Source organism: Typopeltis vanoorti, chromosome 10, assembly GCF_054136105.1.
Source record: "Typopeltis vanoorti isolate ZY-2024b chromosome 10, IOZ_Tvanoo_1.0, whole genome shotgun sequence".
In the NCBI taxonomy this organism is placed as follows: domain Eukaryota; kingdom Metazoa; phylum Arthropoda; class Arachnida; order Uropygi; family Thelyphonidae; genus Typopeltis; species Typopeltis vanoorti.
Window position 1 is genome coordinate 88,853,124 of NC_143558.1, and position 23,993 is coordinate 88,877,116.

General features: G+C 34.2%; 1 protein-coding gene across 2 annotated transcripts in view; it reads right to left on the reverse strand.

The window, feature by feature from the left end:
• Positions 1-23,993, reverse strand: part of LOC150102574 (fasciculation and elongation protein zeta-2-like) — a 226,412-nt gene that overhangs the window by 79,532 nt on the left and 122,887 nt on the right. For both annotated transcript variants that reach the window (XM_090398834.1, XM_090398833.1), the window contains 2 exons: positions 16,112-16,240; positions 10,437-10,542 (listed from right to left, as the gene is read on the reverse strand). In XM_090398834.1, coding sequence (XP_090254960.1) covers positions 10,437-10,542; positions 16,112-16,240 — 235 coding nt within the window. The remainder of the gene's footprint in view (positions 1-10,436; positions 10,543-16,111; positions 16,241-23,993) is intronic.

Genomic DNA, 23,993 nt, shown 5'->3' on the forward strand with positions numbered 1-23,993 from the left:
TATTATAGTCTAACCAAGTGAAAAATAAACTTTTGACATCTTTCTCTAAATCCAGAGTAATTTAATAAAAAGGTGGCACACCGTTTGGCAGCTCCGATAGGAGGAGATGACCTTGCTAATGCTTCTGCCTTAGTATCTCCACTTGGGCCTGGCTCCCACTGAAGAGACCTCAATAAAGGTCGAAACTAGTCTGGGTAGTGGCCCTTCCCTTAATGCATAACATTATACATATCCGCAAGGAGATGTGTTTGGCATTATGGGAGATACTGAGATAGGAGTGATGTTAGCTTGGTTCACCTTTGCTACGAGTTGCCCAGTGTTGTACTACCTTACTCCAGTCCTGAAGATATTTTCAGGCGCAAACTTTGTTTGCTCACATTTGGATAAAGGATTAAACTAAATTTATTATTGTCTAACCAAGTGAAAAATAAACTTTCAAGATAATATATAGTTGCAGAATCGCTGAAACACTGAGAGGATTCAGTATGTTTGGCACTACAGGATATATTTTTGACAATCTGGTCCAAAGAAGAAATGTCAGACTGCTGGAATGTTGGTATAATGTATCCTATTTATGAAAAAAGAAGATAAACTTGACTGTAGTAACTACAAGGGTATTATGTTACTTAATGTAGTTTATAAAATTTTCACATCCATAATAAATGACAGACTTAAGAAATTACCAAAAAGAAAATAGGAGAATATCAGTGTGAATTTAGATCAAACAGAAGTACATTGATCAACTTTTCATTATCAGACAGATGATGGAAAAATGTTTTGAACATGCAATAGACCTACATGTGTTATTTATAGATTTTAAGCAAGTATCTGACAGCCTAAGCAGAGATAGTCTACAAAGGGCTATGAAAGAATTGGAGATACCACCAAAATTAATTAGATTAGTAATGACGATGGAAAAAACAAAAACAAAAGTTAAAAATAAATAATAAATTTGGTGACCCCTTTGAATTTAATGAAGGTGTAAAACAAGGAGATGCACTATCAACAACATTATTCATCATAGCTTTATATCATGTGATTAAAGATTTAGATCAAAGAGGGACAATTTTTAATAAATCAAGTCAATTATGTGCATATCCTCATGATATAGTCATCTTGTCCAGAACTAAGAAAAGGTTAACTGAGGTATATAATGCACTGGAAAGAAAAACTAATAATATGGGATTAGAGATCAATGTAAATAAAACTAAATATACGGTCTTCTTATTTCTGAAATTGAAATATGAAGAAAACCACAGAATCTACAAGTTGGACAAAAAGGTTTTGAAAGGGTGATCAGATTTAGGTGTCTAGGCGATACTGTTGAGAATGAAGCACGATCAACCATAGCAATTAAAAAACATATTCAAGCTGGTAATAAAGCATACTATGCAAATATGAGTATGATTAAAAGTAAGCTAATAAGCAGAAATACTAAAATACTTATAAAACTCTCATTAGACCTGTGGTTACATATGGAAGCAAAGCATGGAATCTTAGTGAAAAAAAGACCAAGATAGTTTGAAGAAATGTGAATGGAAGATTATAAGAAGAATTTATGGGCCTGTTGAAGAAAACAGTATATGGAGAATATGGTACGACAAAGAAATCAATAGAATACTAAATGAAGATATTGTTAGGTTCATAAAAGCACAGAGATTGCAATGGTTAGGTCATGCAGAGAGAATGGAAGACTTCTGTATGCCAAGAAGAATGCTGAGAGAGAAGATATATGAAGACTGAGATTAAGATGGATTGATAACACGATCCAAGACTTGACTATTATGAAAGTGAAAGGCTGGGAAAGATTAGTGAAGGACAGAATATTGTGGAGACAAGTTATACAGGAGGTTAAGGCTCACAACAGGCTGTAACACCGGATGGTAGGTAACTGTTCTAAATTAAGATTTCTATAATCCTAGTTAAAAATTACTTCACAGAAGGATGCTTAGTTTCTACACTATTTTTCTGAACAGAAAATTAAATAAATCTTTACATGACATAATAATTTAGAATGTTAGAATTTTACAGTAAGGGGTGCTTGAAGGTCAAAGCTGTATAACTTGGAACTGTCTAACCTCCAAGTATCTTTTTAAGGAATGCAGAGAACCAACCAGGGATTCTGACATAATGTGCAATCCTCACCTTCTAATGGTGCACCCTGTTAGGTATTGATCTGAATACTGAACGAGTGAAAATAGACTGGCAATTTGGGACTTAGCCAATCAAAAATTGCATTCTTATTGGCTTAAACCATAATGTAAAATGATGGTAGGTACAACATGACAGAATTTCATACCAGCTGGGGCATCACCCGATTAAGCAAGGCCCTGTTGTTTTATCGGGGAACCATGCAAATAGAGCAAAGTCAGCTACCGGAACAAATCCCAGAACATAACTCGACCATGAATGGAAAAAAAAAAATGGAACTAGCAGAAGAAATGGATAAGTACCAGATAGGCATTATTAATAGGTACTACTGAGACAGAGAAGACAAAAACAGGTAAGATCTTTCTGAGTAACACAAAATATTATATTAAAGCAATAACGATCAGAGAAAAGAAAGAGTAACTATAGTATTCAAAACTAATTATGTCTTGAATGGCAAGCAATATCAAGTAGAGTGATGTGGACAAATATCAGAATGGGAAACTGCATAATGACACTTATTTGTGGCTATGGTCCTATAGAAGGTTCTAATAAAAAAGAAATAGTGGGATTTTTTGAGGCATCAGAGAAGGCAGCTGAAACAATGAAAAAGAAGAAGTTAGTCCTTGTTGGAGATCTATAAACAACAGATTATTTGTCTGATAATCATTTCCTACTCCAACAGAGTAGGAAATGATTATCAGACAAATAAGAATATTTTGGTAAACTTTAGAGAAAAGAGCAAAGCTAATAATAATGGTAAGTATACCTGCTAAATTTTTGCTCAGGACATGGACTAGTATTACTAACACCATGTTCCAACATAAAAATGTGAATAAATTCACATGGAGAGAAGATGCAAGAAATATGAAGTCTCATTGACAGTGATGTTTTCCCACTGGTTCAGGACACAAAGAGTATACAGAGGATTTGAAGACAAACAAGCAAGATCTTTCTGAGTAACACAAAATTTAATGATCAGTAGCATGTGATCGAAACGTCAGGATAATAAAGAGTTATTCTAACATGGTTGTAGAATCCATAATTTTATGATAAAATTTTCAATTTTATCATAAAATGATAAAATTAAAAGACAAAAAATGATAAAATTTTCAATTTTATCCTTCTCAAAATTAAATAGTGATTTCTTTTCATTCTATAAGAAAGAATGTTTATTCATGTTGTAATTTATGAATAATTTTTAAATCAAAAATAACAATTGTAATAATAGAAATAGGACATCACTGTCACTGGAAGGAAAACTATCTGTAAGCAAGAATATTTATTCATGTAATCATAAATTAAGTTCTAGCTTGATGTAATTTTTTTTTTTTTTCACTAGAGGTCATGCCAGTGAGTAGCATGTGATCAAATCATTGTTTCTCTAGCTTTCAGTTTGAAATGTAACACAGCTTGTCTTGTATATTTATGTATGCTCCAGATGATGATCTTAATATGAAGATCAAAACGTCGGAATAATAAAGAGTTATTCTAACACGGTTATAGAAGCCATAATTTCGAAAATGAATGCTGATCAGTGTGTAACACTAAAAGAAAGGATTTTAAAATGAATCAAAGTTGAGCAGCTTTCAGAGGAGAACAGTAGTCTCAAATATACAAACATTATTCAAAAAAAAAAAAAAAAAAAAAGAATTTGAAAACAAGAACCAATCCCTTGGAGATCCAGTGGCAAGCTCTGAAGAAAACAGTGATTGATTCAGCTAGAGAGGCGTGTAATGAGGTTGTCTGCAAGGATAGAAAATTCAGAACTCCATGATAGACTCAGGAAGTAAAGAGGCAGTCAATGAAAAGAAGAAAGCATATCAACCATTTCTGGCAGGTAAGTCAGCATGTACTCTCACAGAATACAGATAAAAATGTAAAAAAATGAAGCAATGTGTACAACTAGCTAGACAAAAGTCACAGGAAGACTTTGGTAAAAAAAACATAGGAAATAAATATCAGGACGCTGGCAAAATATTTTGGAGGCTATTGAAAAAGCTAAAAATTGGAGGAAATAATACTGTGAAATGAATCAGAGACGATGATGGTGATATGAAATCTGAAGGTAAATATATTCGAGATGTCTGGAGTAATTACTTTGAAAGACTGCTAAATGAAAGCAGCAGAATCAGCAAGGTGGTAGAAAACTCCTAACTGGAATGAATTCAGGAATATACATCCATGAAATAGAAAAGTTATTCAAAACCTAAAATGCAGAAAGGTAGCTGGAGTAGATGAAATTTGATCAGAAATGCTCAAATATGGTGGTATAAAAGTTTTACAGTGGTTGTATTGCATAATTTAGAAAGCCTGGTTAGAGGGTCAAATTCTGGATGACTAGACAGAGCTCTCGTAGTACCATTTATAAAAATGGAAATAAGGCTGAATGAGAGAATTACAGAGTTGTTTCCCTACTGAGTATTTCTGGTAAACTTTATGCAAGTATACTTGAGAAACAGCTAAGAAGAATTGTGGAGAGAAAGCTTGGTGAAGAACTAGCTGGATTCAAGCCAAAGAGAGGTTGTCAGGATCAGATTTTCACTTTAAGACAAATAGTATAGAAATTAAATTTCTATACTATTTAAATTAAAATTAAATTCTTGGGAATATAACAAGGATTTGTATTTAAGTTTTGTTGATCTGGAAAGGCATATGACAAGGTGCCAAGAGGAAAGCTCTTCAAATGCTACAGTTATATGGTGTAAATGGGACATTATATCGAGCAATACATAGTCTCTGTTTAAATTGTAATGGCAGAGGTTAGAATTAAAGGAAGTACATGAAGATGGTTTGATGTTAAATCAAGTGTGTGTGACAAGAATATACACATTATCTCCAGTGTTATTCATTATCTATATGAATCATATTATGCAGGAAAGTGGATCTGATATCAAAATTGGTATCAGAATTAGATATATAGGCAATTTTGATATTAGATCTAAATCTGATATCAAAATTGGCAATGATAATCTTAGCTCTTTACTTTATGCAGATGATGTTATGCTTCTCAATAAATCCAGTATAAGTCTACAGTATTCCCTGATTAAAATGCATAATAATGTTATAATAAATTTAGTGTGAAAGTCAGCAATAAAAAGACAAATGAAAAATAGGCAGAAACATTGAAAACATCAACTGTATCCTGAATAGTGAACCTACAGAACAAGTAAAACATTTTAGTGATATAGGCAAACAATTTTTAGTGAAGATGGCAAATTAAAATTGGAAATAGACAACAGAATTAGTAAAGCTGGTGTGGTAAGAAGTCAGCTGAATAAATTTATAGGGAACGAGAAAGAAACTAGTCAAAGCACTTAAATCAGCTGTATAGAAAACAGTGTTCAAACCAATTTTAACTTATGGATCTAAGAGCTGGGTTAGAAATAAAACACTTGATCAAAGACTTGAGACCACAGATATGAGAGTTTTGAGAAAGATTAGTGGAGTGAACAGATGGTATCAATGGCAATATCACATTAAAAATGAGGTATTATGAAAGAATCTTTCCATCTTAGCATTCAGAAATACGTTACTGGAGCTAATATCAGGTAGTATGGTCACTTAAACAGAATTGGAGAGGAAAGATTAGTAAAACAAGTGTTCTTTGTCAGGTTAGCAGGAAACAGACCCAGAGGAAGATCAAGATGTAGATTGATGGATTGATACAGTAAAGAGGGTTTTGAAAGAGAGAAATACAAGATCTGATAATGTTGAAGTCTTGACAGATAATAGATTAATTTGGAGGAAAACTGTTGATCAGAAGTTGGTAATGGTGTAACTTTTCCATGTAGTACCATCATAATTATCCAGTACACCTGCTGAGGGTACATATCATGAATTTGATGATGATGATAAATTTTACAGTTTTCTAATCCTTCCAACTTTAGTTTCATCCTTTGAAGTCGAATAATAATGCATGTTTATGCCAGCTGTTTCTCCATGGTAGGCAGAATTGGGTATGAACATGCTCCTACTTTCCTACATTTGAGGTTTCCATAGCAGAATTGTTCCATACTTATATTTCAAAAGCAGTAAATCAGAGATTTAGTTAATCTCTGATGATTCTGAAAAGTTTCCTGATTGACAATTAAATGCATATGCATTTTATTTTCTTATATTAATTAGGAAAATAGTAATAATTTATCAAAGCATTATGAAAACAACTACTATAATATTAAGACTTGCTAGTTCTTTATCCATTTTTTTTTTTTTTTTTTTTTTTTTTTTTTTTAACTACTAGCATTGTTAAGTTGTAACTGACTCAATTATGCAATATTTTGCCAAAATGTGAAAATGTAATCAAGCAGATAAATAAATTCGACTCTTTAAAGATACTTCTGAAATCATTCTAAAGTGTTTTTATAGTTTATCATGAACTACTTTGCAATTCAATACTACACAGGTAACTATACCCAGGTATAGTTACCTGTGTTTCTTGGGATTTGGAAGTGGTGGAATGGATCCAGGTGAGTAACCAAGATGGTGGAGACTATGAAATGCTTCCTATGATGATAGTATTGCAAAAAGTTCATTTAATTTTTTGGGGGGAGGGGGGGGGAGAGAGAGAGAGAGCATGATAGAAACAAATATTTAAGTTACTTAAAGGGTTTTATGGGATTGATACAGAGTAAATATTTCAGCATCTGGCTAGAGGTGGCAGAACAAGGGATTATTATTATTAAGAGAGACCTCCTAGGAGTCAGAGATTCATCAATGGAGGCCATAGTATACACACACCAGCTGTCATACCTGTTCTTGAATTTATTCACACTACTTGTACACATCACATCCAATGGCAATCTATTCCAATCATGCACCACTCTACAAGAGAAAAACCTAGCCTTCACCCCCCCCCCCCTCTTGACAGCATTCATTCTCAACTTCCAAGGAGAGCATGGCATCCCCCCCCTGCCCACCCATAAAATAAAAATTCCATTACTGAAATCCTGTATGATCCTTTCAGAAGTTTGTAAGTCTCCATCATATCATCCCTCATTCTGTTGCTAGTGTCTGCATATTCTCAATCTGTCTTCATTATCAGTATTCCACAATTCTGATATCATTTTTAACAAACAGTCTCCTTTGCACTCTTTCTCTCTCCACTGTATCAGAATCACCACAGAAGCCAGGAGACCACACCTGCATGCAATAGTCCAAGTGAGGTCTTATCAAGACCTGTAAATAGGCAAAATGACTTCCTTATTTTTACATGTCAAGGTTCATTTCAGCATTGCAATTATTCTCCGAGTTGTATTTGCAATCTTTGCTCTATGGCTCTTGATCTTCAACTTCCCGTCTACTAAAAACTCCAAGATCCCTAATCTGATCAGTTTTTGCTATCATAATCCTACCAATATGACAGTGGATATCTAATCACACCAAAGCGCATGACAGACCCAATATCTGATCCTAAAAGGAACAGATATTAAGGAATGAAGTCTCATTTCTTGAATCCAGTAAAACATACAAGGAATACCAAACTCAAATAAATAGAAATAAAGCAAACACAGTAAGATAATTAAGATCAGTGAATTAGGATTAAATACAAATTTAACTCTCAAGATTTATGTTTCTCTCTCTTTTATTTATTTGTCTGTGGACAAAACAAATGCAGAGCTGGGTGGCTGGTTAGTTGAAATTATGCTTGAAGCAACAAAAGCTATGGGGACAACAAACATGCAGCATTTTCTCTCTGATGAGCCTAGTACCCAGATAAATACACGCTACTCAGATTATTATTATCATTCAGTTTAAGTACGGGCTTCAGTGGCCAAAGCAATATTGAAGAAATTATTTGGAAAGATCAACATCTACGATATGTCAAACCATAATAAAGACATTTCAACTAAAATTATAAGTCTTATATGGAAACGGTTAAAATTATGGAAGAGCTAATAAAGGGAACAAAGCCAGTATATTAATATGTTAATTACAAGTGTTCAGGTTAGTTTAGATAAAAAAATCAGGGAGTTTCTGGGAGGAAAATGTCACTACCCCTATCCAGTCTTATAAGAGGATGAGTGCATTTATCTCCTAAAAAGTAGGGTTTTTCATCCTGTAAAACAGGTAGACCAATCAAAGAATACACAAATTTGACAGATACGGTAGACCATGCAGATAGGATTAACCACCCTATTAAGACATTTATGTTTATGTGAAGCCATATTTCTTGACTATGAAACACTTATGCCAAATATAATGAAGATGAGATACTAATATTTCCTATCCAGTTTCTGGATGCATAATCAGAGCAATTAAATTAAAAAGCACTCAGAATTATCTGATATCTCACCTGTCCTTTCCATTAGGAATAACATGATTTTTTGAGTTTCATTAAACTAGAAAGCATATGATTAATGAAACTAAAATAGCATAAACATTTTATAAGAAATTGGTTAGCATATATCCAATTTTAGATAATCACACAATAAGCTTATCTACCTATCAACCTGGTGAATGCAACATTGAGCTCACTGTTACCTCTTCACTAGATGAAGAAACACAGGTGTGTGAGTCCGAGGTTTTAGAGCTATTGCACAAACTGAATAAGAATTCAGCAATAGTGACTGATGGAATATGAGCTTGTGTGCTAAAAGTGTTCAGCTGAACCAGCCATTTCTTTGACCAGGCTATTTAATATGAGTCTCAGAACAGGGAAGATTCTGCAGGAATGTATGGTAATTCTATTGCACAAAGGTGGTGCAAAGATCAATGTATCCAACTATTGACCAATTAATATCTCAGGAGTGGTGGTGAAGATTTTGTAAAAATTGGTTAGTGCTCGCATTCAGAAATGGGTTGACAGTGAATCTCTACTTTGCAATGAACAACATGTTCAATGTTGTTCATTGAATCAATGTTCTAGTTCAATGTTGCCATTGAACTAGATAAGGAGAATGATATACCATGATACTTTTTGGATTTTGCTAAGGCTTTTGATAGAATACAGCATGATAGACTGTCGCAAAAATTGGAGAAAATGGGTTTGGGTTATACAGTGTTAGCATGGATAAGAGGATGGCTGACTGACATATCAAAAAGTGGTATAAGGGGGATCTGAGTCTGCAAGGTTTAAGGTAACAAGTGGTGTACCACAAGAATCAGTGCTTGGTCCGCTGTTATTCAATCTGTACATTAATGATATTGGGGAGGATTTGACAAGCGACATACAACTATTTGCTGATGATGCAAAGACAGGTAGGGTAATAAGGAATGTTGCTGATATGCAGTACTTGCAGAATGATTTGAATAGGCTGGAATTGAGGGCATGGGAAAAATGGGTGTCAGTTCAATGTCAGTAAATGTAAAGTCATTCACTTTGGTATGATTAGATATCCAATGTCGTATTATATTGGTGGGATTAGGCTAGAAGAAACTGATGAGGCTAGGGATCTTGGAGTGCTAATAGATAGGAAGTTGAAGTTTAGGGACCATGTGGCAAAGATTGCAAATACAACTCAAAAATAATAGCAATGCTGAAATGAACGTTCATATGTAAAGATAAGGATGTCATTTTGCCTCTTTACAAGACCTTGATAAGACCTCACTTGGACTATTGTGCGCATGTCTGGTCTCCGTTGCAATTCTAATATACTGGAGAGAGAGTACAAAGGAGAGTGTTAAAAATGATATCAGGATTGTGGAATACTGATTATGAAAACAGATTGAGAATTTGTAGACTGCAGACACTAGCAAACAGGAGAAAGAGGGGTGATATGATTGAGACTTCTGAAAGAGTCATACAAGATTTCAATTGATGGAATTTTTCAATTTATGGAGGGTGGAGAAAGGACAAGAGGGCATCCTTGGAAGCTGAGAATGAAGGCCGCTAAAGAAGGGAGGTGAGGGCTAGATTTTCCTCTTAGAGGGTGGTGTATGATTGGAATGGATTGCCATTGGAGGTTGTGAGTGCAAGCAAGATGAATGAATTCAAGAATAAGTATGATAGTTGGTGTGTGTGTGTGTGTGCGCGTGTGTAGTATGTGGCCTCCCTTGATGAGTCTCTGACTCCCTGGAGGTCTCTCTTAATAATAATAAGAGCAATTAAATTAAAAAGCGCTCAGAATTATCTGATATCTCACCTGTCCTTTCCATTAGGAATAACATGTTAGTAATGATCATGATTTTTTGAGTCTCATTAAACTAGAAAGCATATGATTAATGAAACTAGAATAGCATAAACATTTTATAAGAAATTGGTTAGCATATATCCAGTTTTAGATAATCACACAATAAGCTTATCTACCTAACTGGCTTATTATATCCTTAGAAAAAATAAAGCTTACCATCTTTATACATTCCACAATAATAGGCCACCTTATCTCTGTAGTCTGAATCAGGAGATTTTTCAGGAGTAGCATAGGAAGCTGCTGTTATAGATGATGGTGAATGCTGTTTTCAATTATATAAATTCATTTAATCTATTTCAATGAACACAAAAGAAATAATGAACAACTAAATTTTCTAATAATTAAAAAAGAAATATTCATATTTATATCATAAAAAATGCCAAATACAGGAATCTCTAGGCAACTGTGGTTTTGAGTATTCAGTAATATTTATTACGTTGATTTCAATTTCTTATAAAATATGAAATCACTAGTGATGATATCAAAAGGAGATGGATGGATGACTCTACATGACCCCCCCTTCCTCCAGTTAAGTACACTTTAGCTCAAGTTTGTTAAGGCAGTCAATATTTAAGCATATCTACCTTTTCATGCTGATGTCAATGTAATGTTTTCTAGAATAATTTGTATTACATTACAATTGTTCTCACCTTTTCACCATCAGCAACCCATTTTAAATAAATTTTCCATACAATCACCAAGATATGTTTCAGATAATGTCATGCTTTTTAGCTCTTTTTTGTCCATTCATAATCAAATAATGTGCATTTTGGATGATAAGATAAACTTTGTTCAACAGGTTGAATACAGAATGGCCTACGTATTTAACATGTGAGGAAAAGAATGCCTATTTTAAGCAGCTTCAAATTATTTAACCCATTATAGAAATTGCTGGCCTGGTTGGCCGAATGAATAGTACACTGCTTTCCAATTAAGAAGCTGTGGATGTTTGTGAATATCATTAGCGACATATGATTTTTGCCATCCAGCACAAGACCACCATCTGCTTATTGGAGATGCGCAGTGAAAAAGAGAATTATGTCTGGTTTCTAGAGCAGGTTTCCTGATTATCCAACTCTCAGTCCACTGAAAATAGATAATTCATGATAGCTTTACAATTTTATGGGTGGGATACAAACACCTCATATCTTGGTAAAAGGATGACTGTACATAAAGACTTATCAGCCAATATGATAATCAAGTAAGCAAAAATAATATAACTTGTCCCACATGCAAGGATGTGAATATTAAAGTGAGAGAATACAGTTATGACTGTAAATGACCAAAAGCAGAGAGAGAGAGAGTCGTAGTATGGTAAGAATAACAACCAAGATTCACAGGACATCAAATTGGACTAGTTATTTTGAACCATTCAGTTTTGAAGCATTATCTTAATAGCAACCGTCAGTCTGGCAGTTGACAAAATAAAATAAATAAATAAAAAGTTGACTAATGCAAGAAGTAAAGAATAAAGATAAGAGCTTCTTAGCATTGATAAATGGAATGGGATCAAAAATATTAACATCAGTAATACTGGTTAGATAGGGTGAAAGTATACAACCCTGCCTCACCCCTTTTTCCACTCGAACACTGAAGCCTCTTGGTTGTCATACAACTCTCTTTATCAAGAGAATTAGATGCGTGGGTAATCCTATTGATCTCATTACAATCCACAGTCTGTTATGATCCATGCAATCAAAAGCTTTCAAACAATCAATAAAACACATGAATACTTCCTTCTGAAATTCTTGTTCTTCCCATAATCCATCTCATGTTATCTGGTCTCTTGTTTGTCTACCTCTCATAAAGCATGCCTGTTCATGTGCATTTCTCTATTCACATATGGCTCCAGCCTTAACTGGATCACTTTCAGCATAACTTGACTTGCATGTGAAATTAAAGTGATGGTTCTATAATTCTCACAATCTTGGGATTTGATTTTTTTGGAATTGGGATATACTGATGTTTACTAATCTCTAGGCCTGTATATTTTCTTCCCAATCTGTTGACAAATTTTAGTCAATACATTCACTATTTCATCTCCAGGAGCTTTTCCTTTTGGCAACTGTTCCATTGCTGATATCTTTTCACTTTTCATTATCATGGGTTCCTCAACAAATCCTCTCCTTTCACCTACAATATTATTATTTTTCTTGTACAAATCCTCTACATAGTCTTTCCATCTTTTTTTTCACTGCTTCTTCTTCCATCAGGCATTTTCCCAAATTACTTTTTACAACTCCTAATCTAGGGATAAACTTCCCTATACATCATGGCCTTATGGATGAAAGAAGAAAATATAAAAATGCTGTTAAAGAAGAAGATGTGGCCAAATACAAATATCTTAAACATCAAGTTACAAGAAAATGTAGACAAGCCAAAAAAGAATACCTAGAAGAACAATGTAATAACATTGATGAATTATTTAAAAAAGAAAACATAGAGAAAGCCTATAAAGAAATTAACAAACTGACTTTCAAATTTAATAAGAATAGCAAAAATAATGCCATCAAAGATGAAAATGGAAAAATTACTAATAGAATCTGAGGATATATTAATGGAATGGAAGAATTATCTTGAAAATCTCTATAATGGCGACGAACTTGATGTTGATATCAACATAGAAAATCAAAATGAAGATAATCTAGGACCCCCCCCCCAATAATGCAAAAAGAATTTGATAAAGCACTGTCCGAAATGAGTAAGGGAAAAAAGTCCAGGTGTAGACAATATTCCTATAGAACTGCTACAAAATCTAGGTGATGAGACAAAAACCGTACTCTATCAATTAATAGCCCAAATCTATGATAGAGGAGAAATACCAAAGGAGTTTATGAAATCGAGCATAATACCAATACCAAAAAAGAATAATGCAAACAAATGCAGCCAATTTAGAACAATAGCTTTAATCCCACATGTTAGCAAAATTCTGCTAAAAATTATTAAAAATAGAATTTATTCAAAAATATATTGTCTATTGGATGAAGACCAATTTGGATTCAGAAAGAATAAAGGAACAAGAGAGGCAATACTCTGTTTAAGAACAATAATAGAGAGAAGATTAGACCTTAGTCAAAATACTTACATTTGCTTCTTTGATTTAGAGAAAGCATTTGATAAAGTAAACCAGCAAATACTCCTAAATTGTCTAACTAATATCGGCATAGATTTGAGGGATAGGAAAATAATTTATCAAATTTACAAAAATCAAAATGGACGGATTAAAATCAATGATAAGGAGAAAATAATAAACATAAGGAGTGGAGTAAGACAAGGATGTATATTTTCACCACTTTTATTTAATTTATATATTGAAAAGGCCATTCAGGAAACTAAAGATAAAATAAACAGTGGCATAAAGATAAATGGTGAGCAAGTCATGTGTATGAGATTTGCTGATGACATAGCCCTTGTAGCAGAAAACAGAAGAACGTTAAAAACAATGCTAGAATTACTAAATAATAACCTTGAAAAATATAAAATAAAAATCAACACAGATAAGACTAAAATCATTGTTACAGGCAAAATCCCTATCAATATAGAGCATATAGACATCAGCGGGAACCAAATAAAACAAGTGAAAAGCTTTAAATATTTAGGAAGCCTAATAACAGAAGATGGCAGAACAAGAGAAGACATAAGATCAAGAATAAACAATGCAAAAGCCCAATTCTCTAAGATGAAAAGCATTTTAACAGGAAAACTCAACCTACAATTGAAAAAAAAATTAGTAAAGACATTGATATGGAGCATTGCACTGTATGGATGTGAAACCGGATTCTAGGCAGAGAAGATTTAAGAAGATTGGAGGCTTTTGAAATGTGATGCTGGCACCGCATGAACAAAATAAAATGGACAGAAAAAAAATCAAACGAACAAGTCCTGAGAGAGATAAACGAAACAAGAACTCTAATTAAATCGATCAAAATTAGAAGGGATAGGTGGTTTGGACATATAATTCAACATGATGGACTTGTGAAAAGAATAACTGAGGCAAAATAGAGGGGAAAAGAAGAAGAGGCAGACCAAGGAAAAGCTTTCTTGACCAAGTCAAAGACAGCATGGGTTTGAGGAGTTACCAGGAGGTTAAGAAGAAAGCCAATGACAGAGCAGAATGGAGGAAATTGCTGTTGAGCTACCAGTCCCAAGACTGATGCAACTGATGATGATGATGATTATACATCATTTATCTTTCTAAAGCGATTCCTTGTCCTACCTGTAATACTGCTTTCTTCAATTTCCTTGCACCTTATGTTTAAATGTTTTTCCTCATCTTTCCTAGCCTGTTTCTGGAAATTTATTCATGGTGGACTAGTACTAATGCAAACTTAATCATGTAGTACTGTCACAATATTCTACATACCCCTTAACAATACATATCAAGAAATTGATGGCCATAATGATGAAACTTTATAGCAAGAGCTTTAGGAGCAGTATAAAACGTAGGCCAGGAGAGTGAGAACTATGGTGACAAAAGCAAAATCAGACTGTGAAAAGAACTTGCATAAGCAGGCCATGGGAAAACAAGGAAATTTATTTCTGATGTGTGACAAGTACAAGGAAGAAAGGTCATGGGAGAATATCTTAAGATACAAATGGTAAGAAGGTATCTGGTACACCAGATATAACTGATTGCACTATGGTGACTTCATGCTTTTGATGGCTTCTAGGAGGACTTCATCTTTTAAGCAGTGCAGCCAATGCAATTCATGCCAAAGAATGTACTCTCACAGGCTCTCTGTCTGTCACACTGAAAGAATGGTAGGAGGACTTCTCAAAACAGTAATAGAAGGTAAAGTTCCTAGAAAAAGAGGAAGAGGTAGATCCTCAATGAGATGGATGAATGGTGTGCCTGGAGTGACTGATCTTCAGAGAGGTGAAACCTCCAGAAAAGGATACAACAGGACTACTCGGTGAGAGCTGGTGTGGCACATCACTGAGGAGCAGAGTGTGCATGTGGAATAAAATGTCCAAAGACATATAGATGGATGGATGGACAGAAAAACTCTTATGGTTAAATTTTTTTTCTTTCTCTCTTACAATCATGAAATAAGTATGTTAGCAATAAATTGTTCCTCTACTGTAATAATTTATTGCAAAATGAAACAAAAAATATATTTTTATGCAGAATGTGCTATCCTGCATTGGCCTTGTAGTATTTATATAGTATACCCTTGAATTTTAAACTGCAAAATCATCTAATTTGCAGTTAAACTTATACTTGAAGGAGCTGATTAAAGAAGTACAAACTGGGGAAAAAAAATGTATAAAAGCTTTCACCTTGGCATTAAAAATTGGCACTAAAAGAAGTGGCAAAACACTTGAGCCCTTGGAAGACCTCTACTGTGAATCAACAGTACTAAGCAGCCAGTTAAAGCTAGGTGAAACCTTTAATCAAAATCATTTGTAAAAGGCAAATATATATGGGCTTCTATGAGGAATTCATCTTTTAAGCAGTGCAATCAATGCAACTCATGCCAAAGAATGTACTCTCATAGGCTCTCTGTCTGTCACTTCTGAAACTTGTGGAATTGCAAAAGCATATAAAGCTTTGCTATCTGGCTATGATAAATACTCATTGAGTTAATATTTTTCACCAATTAAAGAAATTGGTGAAGGCATTAATTAATTTAATGCATATTTTAAGTAATAAGAAACATTTTGTATCAGCTTCAAGAATAAAGAACTAGGACTAATATTACAGATTTAGCTTTTCATTATATAAAAACAAAATTGGCCAAAAAGTAAATGAAGTAGTTATTTTGTTTTTCAATGCAGTTCACGTGTATATGGTAAAACATTTTTTTTAAAAAGAAAACTGTTTCCTTTACCTGTATCATGTTATCTATTTCTTCCAAAACTTGTTCTGCTGTAAAAAGAGGCTGATGCTGAAGATTAGACATTATGAGAGAGCACAAGTCCTTAGTCAGGTCATCTTCAGGAGTATTTATTTGTTCATCCTAAATAAAACAAAATAAATAAATAATAAAAAAGAAAAGATGGAAAGATTTTTCACTTACATCTCCATATCAAATAATAACTAAACTAATAAATTTAAATAAAGTAATAAGTAAACATATTTATTTAAATAAAATCTGCATGGGCACTTTTCAGTACTATCATCAGTGTTTAAGTCCTGTACAGGTGATGATAAGGAACAGGGGAGAACTTGGACATCTTTTATGCATTGACAGACATACTTGTTTCTGGTCTTCCTCTCCTTTACATAGGCTGAACTGAAAAAAAAGTTTTGTAGCACTTAAGAGTGAAAGGTACTGAAAATGATTTCTAAGTGAAATCAATTCCTGACATTAAAAACCTAAAAAACAATTTTTTTTAGGTACTAAATGATTTTCACTGTTCAGTGTACCACCACCAAATTGCTTACCAAAGGCCTGATGAAGCATGAAAAAAAGACCATATTCATTTCTAAAACAGAAATGAAATTCCCATTTATCTAACCTGGCCCATGCATAGTACCAATGAGTACTAATGGTCTCCAACTTTCACCAATATAAGTGTCATAAAAAATTAGTCTAATGTTCACATTAATAAACATTAAAATAGTGAAATCATAGTCCTTTTGAAGTGTCTCCATTTTAATTAGTAATGCTAGGTGAAATGAAGAACAATGAAGAATTACAAAACATAAGAACTTTTTTAATTGATGTGGGGAAAGTTGATTTAGATTCATAGAATAAAGAATACTACAGCAACATACACACAAAATGCAAAAATATTCTGCAAAAAAAAAAAAAATTAGGAATATTCACAAATAATTTGGTATTCATATAGTAACGTTTACAATACTTACAAAATGCATGAGCAAAAATAAATAAGAAACACGTCGAAAAAAAAAAAGGCAGCCATTTCATGAAGTAACTTATCAAAATTAAGAAAATAGTAAAAAGTGTAGCTAGATAAAAGTGTCTAGCTACACTTTTTATTATTTGGAATGCCATGATAGGTACATTATGATAAACTATTAAGTTCAATATTTCATCCATTTTACACTAACTTCCACATTTGAGAAACATTACTGTTTTAAAGCATTATATACATTATGAATTCCAAGGGCTGAAAATGTGACTACTGGATTACTGATCAAAGTATTCCTTTCCATTGGGTATTCCCATTTGTCAGCCTGAATCGTCCACAGTCAGTCAGCAGTGATGATGATGCTCTTTGGCTTGAATCCTAACTAAGATGAAAGGTGATCTTTAAAACAGTTTTTCATATGAAGATCAGTTAGATGGTCTCAAATAGTGAATGCAAGATTTTTTCCTCTTGTAAACTCAAAGTTCTAATCCTGCAAAATTGGCCAGAGAATTCATACATCTTACAGATATCTCATACTTTGCATATAGGATCAACTGTTATAATAAAAGGCATTCAATTAGGTTTATATGAAATTTAGTAACTTGGCTATGCTAGACCAATGGGAACAACATATCAAGAGATAGACAAAACGAGATGAAAATGAGGTGACTGTTGGATAGTTCAAATGATGGTAGGAGGATAGAGTAGAAACAACTTCCAAATTTTTGGCAGCTTCTTTTGGCAAATGTATTTGTTCATGTTGGAAATGTTATTAGTATTTGAGTGACCCAATAATGAGTAAAATGGTCATCTTTACCTTACCTAGTGAAAAGTTTCCAGGGAATGATCCACTAGCCCTCAATTGCTGTGTCTATTAAAAAAAAAATTGTCATTCTCATGTTTTTCTCTGAATGGCAGCAGACCATCCTGATTAGCCAAAGCAAATACAAAAATGACATTGTCCACAACTACAACTGTTTTCAATATATAAAGGTTGAAAATTTTTTCACTTGGTTATACTATAAATTAAAGATACCAAGAAATTATATTCTTGGATTCATCCTTTATCCAAATTAAGCAAAAAAAGTTTGCACATAGAGTAACTTCACGACTGGGCTACTTGTATATAGAGGCTAATGGCTTCACATCAATTGACTTAGCGTCCCATAATGCAAAGCACATATCCTTATGGATATGTATAATGCTATGCATTATAGGAAGAGCTGCTACCCAGACCAGTTTCAACCTTTATTGAGGTCTCATCAGTGGGAGCCAGACCAAGAAGTAATTCCAAGGTTGACGTAATGAAGAAGTCATATTTCCATATACGAGTAATCATAAAGTGTCACACCTTATTGCTAAAATATTAGAGATAGATGTTGAAAAATTTTTCACTTGGTTATATTGCAAATTAAAGATGCCAAGAAATTATATTCTTGGTTTCCTCCTTCATCCAAGTGTAATCAAACAAAGTTTGCATGTGAAGTAACTTCACAAACAAACTTTGTTTGATTACACTTTCTGGTATCTATCTCACAGCCTGGAAATTGGCCTATATTCAACCCATTCCCAAGAAGGGCAACAGATCACTGCCGTTCAACTACCATTCCATCTCACTCACCTCAGTCCTGTCTAAAGTAATAGAAAAAATCATCAATTTCCAACTCCTACACTACCATGAAGGTACCCACCTAATAAATGACTGCCAGTATGGATTCTGTCACTGCCAATCAACAGGAGATCTGCTCACATATGTCACCCATCTCTGGAAAAATGTCATGGAGAAGTTTGGTGAATAACAAGCAGCTACACTAGATATCTCCAAGGCATTTGACCGAGTTTGCAATCGTTTGGTCTGTCTCAAGACTTCTGGCTTTCTGTCTGGATGCATGCTATGTGTGGTGGTGGATGGTTCCTTATTCTCTCACCACTCAACTAATGCTTGGGTTCCACAAGGTTCTATCCTCTCACCAACCTTCTCCCTGTTATATATCAATGACCTACTTCAGGTGATCTCCAACCCAATACAGTGTCGAAAACAACAGCACACTGCACTCCTCCCTTTAGTTTGATAAACATTACTCTACAGAACATTAACCACCACTGCCCTCAATTCTGATCCCCAAACCTTCAACAGGGTTCAGATAACCTAGTCAATTTCAATGCTAATAAAACCCAATACTGTCTTATTTCTCATAAAAAAAGAACCATTTTCTCCCAGTATTATTTTTGACAATGCCCAAATTTCACAATTTGAGATTTCTCTTCTTGGAATTACCCTGACATCAAGCCTCTTCTGGCATAGACACATCAGAACCATTGCACCCTCAGCTTCTAAAAAATTAGGATTTCTTTTTTGCTCAGGACTTTAACTTCACCACTGAACAGCTGTTAACCTTATACAAATTTGTCAAGCCATTGAATACTGCTATCACATATGGGGTGCCCCATATGTGATAGCAGTATTCACCCCATATGTTTGAGTATATTGACCTTATCAGGACGAGGATCAATGCCCTACCCACTCAACCCGCACAGCTCGATGGGGTAGTGATGACTCAAACTGTAGGGCTGGCTGCCACTACAGCGAGACATTGTCTCATATAACCCAGTGTTGCTTCTGCACCCATGGGGTTGCGTGTGGAGGCATGACGGCATGGTCTCCATTCTGAACAACTGCTTTAAGAACAAATGTTGGGTGACCATGGTGGAACCACATTATAAGACCTCCGCAAGTTTGCATAAGCCAGACTTAGTGATTAAAAGAGATGGTGATGTTTGGGTAGTTGATGCCCAGGTGGTGTGAACTACTATAAAAATAACCAAGATCTAGTTAGTAAGATACGGGAGGAGCATGAGACAACTCCGAGGTTTACCAGCGCCACCATCTCTTTACATGGCGTATGGAGCGCAGATAGTTATAAGGATTTAAACAGCTTGGGCTTACGCAGAAGAATATAAAAGTCCTTTCCTTAAGGGCCCTACAGGGCATACTGGTGGCATGCCATTGCCACCAGAGAATGACTACAATGATAACTAGAACAGGCATAGGGTAAAACACTGTTAAAGGCTTAGGCCTATATCAAGTCTGGACGAGATGTCTGGACGTGATGTAAGGGTAGTACTGCCCATAACCAGTACAAAGATTAATTTTAAAAAATAAATAAATAAAATAAAATAAAAAATAACAAGTGGTGTACCATAAGGATCAGTGCTTAGTCCACTGTTATTCAATCTGTACATTAATCATATTAGTAGGGATTTGACAAACGACATACAGCTATTTGCTGATGATGCAAAGATTGGAAGGATAATCAGGAATGCTGCAGATATGCAGTACTTGCAGAATGATTTGAATAGGCTGGAATTATGGGTAGGGAAAATGGGTGTCAGTTCAATGTCAGTAAATGTAAAGTCATTCACTTTGGCATGATTAGATATCCAATGTCGTATTATATTGGTGGGATCATGCTAGAAGAAACTGACGAGGCTAGGGATCTTGGAGTGTTAGTAGATAGGAAGTTGAAGTTCAGGGGGACCATGTGGCAAAGATTGCAAATACAACTCAAAAGATAATTGCAATGCTGAAATGAACGTTCACATGTAAAGATAAGGATGTCATTTTGCCTCTTTACAAGACCTTGATAAGACCTCACTTGGACTATTGTGTGCAGGTCTGGTCTCTATTGTGATTCTGATATATTGGAGAGACTGTTAAAAATGATATCAGGATTGTGGAATACTGATTATGAAGACAGATTGAGAATTTGTAGACTGCAGACACTAGCAAACAGGAGAAAGAGGGGTGATATGATTGAGACTTCTGAAAGAGTCATACAAGATTTCAATTGATGGAATTTTTCAATTTATGGAGGGTGGAGAAAGGACAAGAGGGCATCCTTGGAAGCTGAGAATGAAGGCTGCTAAAGAAGGGGAGTGAGGGCTAGATTTTCTTCTTAGAGGATGGGGCATGATTGGAATGGATTGCCATTGGAGGTTGGGAGTGCAAGCAATGTGAATGAATTCAAGAATAAATATGATAGCTGGTGTGTGTATAGTATGTGGCCTCCCTCGATGAGTCTCTCACTCCCTGGAGTTCTCTCTTAATAATAATAACAGCAACGCTAATTCTTTTTATTTGTAGAATTTTCGGCTATGAATAATGGCTAGAATTTTTATAGCCATACAATACAATTATAGGAACAAACATATAAAAGAGAACATATACTATACTAGATGCACTATCAGCTCCATCTGTATTAACAGATATGTAAAAGTAAATTACATTAAAATAAATTAGTTAATATTTTTAAATAAAAATTAATTAATTACAATTTGCAGAACACATGAATGGTGAGTAATAGTCAGTATAACTTCCCAAAATTGAGAAAGTTTAAGGCAATTGTTTTTGTTAAGGCTTGGATTGTAAGCTTCTTTGTACTGTCTTTCCAGAAGAATATAACTTTAATGTAATACTCTGGTCGTGTTCCAAAAAATTCTTGATGTTCTTCCAGATGGATTTCTGCATAACAACCAGTCTGTCCATAATAACATAAGCCTTAAGAGCAGTGGGATTCTATAAACCCCAGGATAAGAAAAAGAGGAGGATGTTTGTGTTTAGGAGAGATAAAATGTTACATTTATGAACTTGATTGAAAGAGACTTGTGAGTCAATCTATTGAAGTAGTCTTGCTATTTTTTTTTGTAAGTCTTTGAACATATGGAATACAAATTCTGATAACTTCTTGAGACAGGTTAGGACAATGGATATAATTATTGATTTTAAACTATCGATAAAATTATTATTTTATCGATAGTTTTTGTATTCAAACCATTAGTGACAAAGGTAGCGCTGATAATACAGTTCTTATGAGCATGTAGAATTTTCAACCAAAAAAACAAATGCGATTTAAAATAAATGACACTGACAACTATAATTGTATGATATATTCACGTAAACACAAGAAAGATATTTATTTAACCAAATATTTTGGTCTGAAAATAGCAGACCATCCTCAGTGGTATTACAAGAACAGTTTAAAAAATACAAGCTAGAATACTAACAATAGATCGTTAAAAATAGAACACGGCGCGTGATGTTATATCACTAAGTATGAAATGGAATATTTTGAAGTAGAGACATGATTGGAAAAAAAAAAAAAAAATTAATGAGTAATCTTGATTAGACTTTCCCAGATTTTTGATATAGATATACAGTCATTGCGATTCAGGTTGGGACGATGGAGCAAGGTCTCCACGCTTTCCTTGAAGAAATGTTCGAACCTATAACAGGATCTATGTAAGAGGCGAGTCCTGGACCAAAAGATGCTGTGGTCAGTTTCAATCCCGTGTTGAGCCAATCCAGACTTATCAGGTTTGTTGTGAAGAATGGAGGATTGATGTTCTTGGATTCTTTTTTCAAGAAAACGTCCAGTCTGTCCAAAATAGGAGAGATCACAGTTGCAAGGAATTTGATAAACTCCAGGAAGAGATAAAGTTGAGCGTTTGTCTTTAGGAGAAGGAAAATGAGAAGACAATTTGTTAATAGGTGAATATGTAGTTGTTAAATCATATTTCTTTAAAATTCTTGTGATAGCTTCTGAAATACCGGAGATATAAGGAATAGGCACTCGACGTATTGAAACTTTGTTGTTTTGTGGAGGATTATAAGAATTGAGAAGATGTTGAGTACTTTTTTCAGAAAAGCCATCGAGTTTCAGGTGTTGTTGGATAGTAGAAAGTTCTTTCTGTAGATAATCAAAAGTAGAACAATTAGTTTTGGCTCTTCTGATGTGGCATTTTATAATTCCTGTTTTTTGACATGGATGATGGGCTGATTCTTTAAGAATATAACAACCTGTGAACGTTGGTTTCCTGTCTACTGTAGTTGTAAGAATATTTGAAGGTGACCAGATGAGGAGAATTTCTAAAAAAGATAACTGGTTGTTATGAATGGCTTGGATTGTCTAGATGAAAGAGCTTCAAATTTATGGTTAAGATGTTGACTTAGTTTATTATAAGCACGTTGAGTAGAACAATTAGCCACATTTAGAACTACGTGAGAAAGATGTGGATCCAAATTTGTGGAAATATAGGTGCGCAGATCAGAAATGTGATGACTGTGAATAGCAAGGTCACGTTTACCAGCTTTAAGTTGATTACGGATTAGAGATAAACTAGTGTTCCGGTAAATATTATTATTTATATATTAGACTCACCTCTTACATAGATCCCGTTATAGGTTCGAACGTTTGTTCAAGGAAAGCGTGGAGGAATTGCTCCATCGTCCCAACCTGAATCGTAATAACTGTATATCTATATCAAAAATCTGGGAAAGTCTAATCAAGATTACTCATTAATTTTTTTTTTTTTTTCCAATCATGTCTCTACTTCAAAATATTCCGTTTCATACTTAGTGATATAACATCACGCAGCACGTTCTATTTTTAACGATCTATTGTTAGTATTCTAGCTTGTATTTTTTTAAACTGTTCTTGTAATACCACTGAGGATGGTCTGTATTTTCCAGACCGAAATATTTAGTTAAATAAATATCTTTCTTGTGTTTACGTGAATATATCATTCAATCTTATGTCACAAGTATCCTCAAAACAGCAAACTATAATTGTATTGATAATTACATAAGCAAAGTGGATATTAGATCCAGCATTATTTCAAAGCTGAATGTAGAAATTATGAAAGTTTTTAAAGTTGACCAGCTTGTGGGAATACATTCCTCGGCATACCCGAGTTGCCTTAGTGTGGACTACTTAAAAGACAAGTGATGCCCAAGTGTCTATATATTAACCTTTTATTAGTCCATTCTGATAGTTTCACTGGCCTGACAGCTGTTTCGAACTGGTTGGTTCTCTTCAGAGACAAGGCAGAAATCTT